A 5,323-nucleotide genomic window follows, 5' to 3' on the forward strand; every position below is an offset into this window, starting at 1 on the left:
AGGTGTCTTGGAGTTGCGCGCCGTCAGGTCGGACTCGGGGCAGTAGATGACGCAGCGGGAGAGGCCTGGAGGATCGACGAGCTCGAAAGACACCTCGATGTGGAGGCCGGCGCTCGTCGTGCCTTGGGCGGTGGTCTCGTTCTTGCAGCGGCCGATCTTCGCTACGGTGTCGAGGAGGACCCAGGCAGGAAAGTTGGAGCATCCGGAGGCGGAGGCCGCGGATTCCCGCATCGCGGATCGATCGGCGAGATGAGGCGAACGGCAGTCAGGGATGCACCTCTCTATGACGCCGCGTCACGCACCAGTCGCAGCGAGTGCGTTCTTTTTTACTCCCATTTGCTAATTAAGCTCCTAGTCCGAGGCCTTTTCTGGTGTATTTTGACCTCTTTTCAGACACTCCTATGTTTTGACCTCTCTCATGGTGTAAGTGTCGAGCAAGGGTTTGCTCAGATCCGTTGAGCAACATCCCGATTCCGAGTCGGACTTGAGTTTCCTTTTGTTCTTTGGGCCATCCAGCCAGGTGGGTCGAGGTCGACGGACTTTGTCGGACCTGCCTAGCTTCAGCAGCAGGTTGGGCAGAAATAAGAAGGCCCATAGAAATCACAAAGAGACTTGTAGCATCATCGTTTAATGCTAGTATTCTTACACAGTCACGCTGCTATGAGTTATCCTTTTCTTTCTTCTCTCTTTTGTGGAATATACCACTATGAGTGGATAGTAACTTGTATGCAAATGCTGAGCCTGAGCATATTATAATGAAAGTTTAGGCCGGTATTTCACCTGCCGCAGTTCCTCTAAAAAAAATTCATAGTGAAATCGATTAGCAATATCTGATAACCCAACCCAAACTAGCTGAATAAAATTGTCCAATTCCTCCCTTTTTAAGAGGGAATCACCACAACGCCTTTTTTTTCAGATCAAAGATATATTGCAAAGCTAACCAAGACATGGGTGTTTCCTTCAATTATAGTGCTTATCACTTATCAGTATGGGAACACGCACCATTAAAACTACCTGGAGAAGGCGCGCACATTGCATGTCGGTGCGACGTTTTCCAGCTTCTGGTTTTCGGTATGGACGGCAAGCACCCAGCCATCTGGGTCCTCAGCCTTCAGCTTCGAGATCATGTAGACGACGTCGTCGCGGTACATGTCGCTGTACAGCTTCGAAAATGTGTTTTGGAAATTTGGTTCTGAGTTTGCCGAAATGGGTCAAAGAAGAACACTGACGTGCGCATGTACGTTCTGCAAGTAATCTTACTCAATTGCTATTTTCTCTGCATCTGGATAGAACTATCTGATCAACAAACTACATCTGGTGTTCAGGATTTTATCTGTTGACGATGACTTACTGTACTGTAAGCATTAACAACGTCGATCACGCGTGACGAGTACAGTTGGTGTTGCAGATGGCGCGTGGCTCAGGAGGTGCCAAATGTCTGAAAGGCTTAACATTACCGAGCAGAGGACCAACTACGTCAGCCTTGAAATAGTCAAGCCGTCCAGGACTTGCCCAGCTCTATTCAATTGAACTGTCGACACAATATCTGAAGTCATCAAGTCACCGTCATGAGATTTTGCTTTGGGATTTAAAAAAGGGTTTTGATTTTTTACCTCACTTTTTTGGAAAAAGTGAAATGCAGGTGGTGCTAGGTAACACTCACAATGCCCACTGTCAAATGCTCAAAGGGTTAAACGGGCTAAGTTGTATTACCCACCACTGGTACTAAAGTCACAGCAGTACAAAGGAGTTGTTCCGAGGTAACAGTAGAAGAAAGAGAACAGAAGGGCCCATTTGCCTAATCCTAATCCCTAGAGGGTGCAGTAGCCTAGATACACTAAAACGAGTCACAGAATGGCCCGATGAGTTAGTTGATCCAGTCGTCCACTCGCAGACGCTTGTTAGGCTTCTGCAGTCGAGTGGACTTGGACCTTGCTTCTGCCGCGTCAACGCTGCCCTCAGGAACAGGCTCCTCCTTGCACTGGGTAGTAGTTGGAGTAGGGAATGCAGCATTATCACTGCCGTCAGACACAGGCTCCTCCTTGCATTTGGTAGCGGTTGGAGTAGGGAGAGCAGTGTTATCGCTGCCATCAGGGGCAGGCTCCTCCTTGCATTGGGTAGTGTTTGCAGTAGGAACTGCAGCATTGTCGCTGCTGTCGGAGACAGGCTCCTCCTTGCATTGAGTAGTGGTTGGAGTAGGGATCGCAGTGCTATCGCTGCCCTCAGAGACAGGCTCCTCCTTACACTGAGTAGTAGCGGGAGTAAGGATTGCCGCTGCCGCGTCAACACTTCCCTCAGGGACAGGCTCCTCCTTGCATTGAGTAGCGGTTGCAGCAGGGGCTGGGACGCTAACATGATCCACGATTGACTGCACCGAAAAGCTCCCATTGCAGTGCTTGTCGAATACTTGGAAAGTGTGGGTCGACCCAAGAAGATCCTCAATTTTATCTGGCAGGGTGTACCACTCATCATCATCCTCGATCTCATCAACAAGCTCCTCCGCAGAGACACCGACCAGCTCCTCAGCCACCTCACAGAAGATCATCAAGTTCATTGTTCCGGTGGCATCTTGCACCTTCGTCTTCAGCTTGTACCTAACGTGTCCAGAACAGCGGAGGTTAATTGGTGACTTATGAATTGAGCAACAAGTAAATATTGCGAAACAACGTGGCAATAGCAGCATACCATTGAATTGGTCTCTTAATTGGGCCACATCGGCCGCACTTGTATTTCCTTGGGGCCCCGTACATTGACTTTTGGCAGATGTCGCATCCAAGATAACACCAGCCACTGCTGCAATCTATATCTATCAGGGAGACTCTGCACAAAAACGTGGTATCCTACAAGTGAAGACATATATGTGAGTAAAGCAGATAAGCTTTGCACGTCACGAGAGCAGCAGTAACTTAATTTACCTCATCGTACTCCTCTGGATCGAGGCTTTTTAGCTGTTCAACTGTTCGCCAACTCTCGGCTAACTTCTGAGCTGGACTTTTTTTCGGTACGGGGTTTTCTTGCTGAATGCGAAAACTGCATGCACACGAACCGGTTAGCCATGTTCTAATACAGCTTAGATCAATCATCAATGTAGGTATGAACTTATGAAGCTCACTCACTTCGCACGGAATTCTTCCACCTCTGGTATTTCCAAATCTAGATAGTACTTTGAACATGTTGTAGAGCAAACTATAAAACCAAAAGATCACGACTTTAGAACATATGGCACCAAATGATTTCAGTACACACTATAATTGCATCGAATAATAGACAGACTATCATTTTACATGAAACTAAACAAATATAATTTGACAGTATCACATGGTAGAGGCCAACAAATGAAAGGGTGGATCAAGGATTAACCCCTACCTGAATGTGAGGACTCAACACGCATCCCTGCAAAGACAGCAACAACTGAGGCTTCTCGGCCTTCCTCGAGCATATCCTCAGCAAAACCAGAAGCAATATCCCCATACAATGTGATACTCAATTCTCTTCCTCTGTAAATGGTAAATCCACCAGTGAGGACCCATCAAGGGGCATTAATCATCAGAAAGAGAACTGTATTCCATTACCTCAAATTCCGAATTCTTGCATTGCAAATTTCTATACGACGGGATTTTTTCCAGACCTCCTCTAGCTCCCCAACATATACTATGTGGCCCAAAACATCTGCATAATTTATTCACATGCAATAATGAGATTCACATGTGGCAGGTCTTACTCTCATCGAATTTCCAGTTCCAAAAGAATCTACCTGCCAATAAGCTAGTGTCGTCACACCTAGAACGGAGATCCTTAAAATTAATGAACTCAAAGCTGTGGAGGGGTATCAAATCAGTATCTTCTATCTCATTGACAACCGTCTGCCCTCCAAAGTACATAGTCAACTCATTGCTACAGATCATGTAGCTTTCCCTCGTATTTTCAACTGTAAAATTTGACAAGGCATAGACATTCCCTTCAACTAGCTGATCTTCAAACTGATCAATATCATCGGGATGTACACGCACCTGCATAGTTTCACCCTACAAGTGAAAAATAACTAGAAGAATCAGTGCATTGAAAACTCAAAGGATGGTAATTTAAAATTAGTAGCCAGCAAGCAATTCAATCAGGCATTTGGTGTTAAACTGAAAGCAGGGAATGCATCACCTGATCATCAATCAGAAGGCTGTCAAGGCCGAACGATATATCATTTTTTGGATTGAAGGACTCCCACAGCCGCGAGATGCGCACTCGGACTGTACATTTGTTCATTCCAACAGTTAACTCAGACAGTGGGGTGAACTCATCATCAGCTGAACCCACTTTGGCCTCGATCGCCTGAAACTTATGCTACATACATGTACTGCTGGAAGTTATTAGAGACATAGTAATCAATCTTTTGTACCGCATATATGCTAATCCCATAAATGGAGAAGCTTAAGAATGCTCAATAATAATTGTTGACCATGAATATGAAAATCTAAAAGCTTACGGACTATGGTTGCTTTCCCAATTCCCATAATGAATTGCTCAATAAACATGAGTTTTAACTCGTGAAGTTTCTAAGTTTTGTGTTTTTTTGCGATGAAATGGTATCAGTTCTAAAGTTATTTCGGAATAGATTTTTTTTCTATTTTTCGTGTAAATATTGGGAGCGATTTCGCACTAAATGCTGAACTTGGAGAATGGAATAAGGAAAATGGTAATGTGAGTTCCAATACTGCTGCCACAATGTGGTGCATAGAAAAATTTGAATAACATGATTTTCAACCTACAGGTGTAATTATGTCTCAATATGATATGGCATCACTAACTAGAATAAGATGCAACAAAAAATACACTGATTTTAACATAGAAACCCTAGCTGAAAAATCCGCACAAGAGTACAAGACAAAAATCACCATAAGAAAAGTGCTACAAGAAGCTAGCAAACATATCGGAGCGTACAGCGACTTGGGTACAACTCACGTTTACAGATCCGGAATAAAATGTTCAGATCATAACTCAGAAATCGCCCCCACCGAAGCCAACTCAGGCCACAAATTAAAAAGCGTAGTATAACCTTAGCCGTTCAAGAGTGTGACATCGCTACTCAAGGAATCGTTGGAGACGAATCGTTGATGTGGACATCCGGAGACGTTGATCGCGAGAACACGAGAATCGAGATGAAAACTAGTAATGCAAGGCTAAACAAAAGGTAGCTGCTCTTTCGCCCCTGGAGGATAGAGAACGAAGACTTCGATTACATTACCTCATGAACGGGAGTAGTAGATCTAACTGATTCTCCTCCCGTCGCCAAGAACTAGCTTGCTGGAGAAGGATAAAGGACCAACCGACC

General features: G+C 45.0%; 1 protein-coding gene across 2 annotated transcripts; it reads right to left on the minus strand.

Annotated features, from left to right (window-relative positions):
- Positions 1-1,698: 1,698 nt before the first annotated feature.
- LOC105913598 (replication protein A 70 kDa DNA-binding subunit C) lies at positions 1,699-5,323 on the minus strand. Of its 2 annotated transcripts, none has more exons than XM_022823481.1 (9): positions 5,237-5,323; positions 4,153-4,348; positions 3,755-4,025; positions 3,573-3,669; positions 3,367-3,497; positions 3,117-3,186; positions 2,916-3,030; positions 2,686-2,840; positions 1,699-2,594 (listed from the first exon to the last, which is right to left on the minus strand). In XM_022823481.1, the coding sequence occupies exons 2-9, from the start codon at positions 4,255-4,257 to the stop codon at positions 1,868-1,870; spliced, it is 1,671 nt and encodes a 556-aa protein (XP_022679216.1). In that variant the 5' UTR covers positions 4,258-4,348; positions 5,237-5,323; the 3' UTR covers positions 1,699-1,867. The 2 variants fall into 2 exon arrangements, with proteins under 2 accessions (XP_022679216.1, XP_022679217.1); XM_022823482.1 differs by lacking the exon at positions 5,237-5,323 and having other exon boundaries at positions 3,755-3,928; positions 4,011-4,025; positions 4,153-4,714.

Source organism: Setaria italica, chromosome IX, assembly GCF_000263155.2.
Source record: "Setaria italica strain Yugu1 chromosome IX, Setaria_italica_v2.0, whole genome shotgun sequence".
Taxonomy (NCBI): Eukaryota; Viridiplantae; Streptophyta; class Magnoliopsida; order Poales; family Poaceae; genus Setaria; species Setaria italica.

Bases quoted from the DNA above. Each gene is read 5' to 3' on its own strand.
- LOC105913598 (XM_022823481.1), bottom strand. From the start codon at position 4,257: ATGAACAAATGTACAGTCCGAGTGCGCATCTCGCGGCTGTGGGAGTCC. The intron at 3,187-3,366 runs GTAGGGGTTAAT...TTGGTTTTATAG, and splicing joins TGTTGAGTCCTCACATTCAG to TTTGCTCTACAACATGTTCA. The intron at 2,595-2,685 runs GTATGCTGCTAT...TGGACACGTTAG, and splicing joins ATTAAGAGACCAATTCAATG to GTACAAGCTGAAGACGAAGG.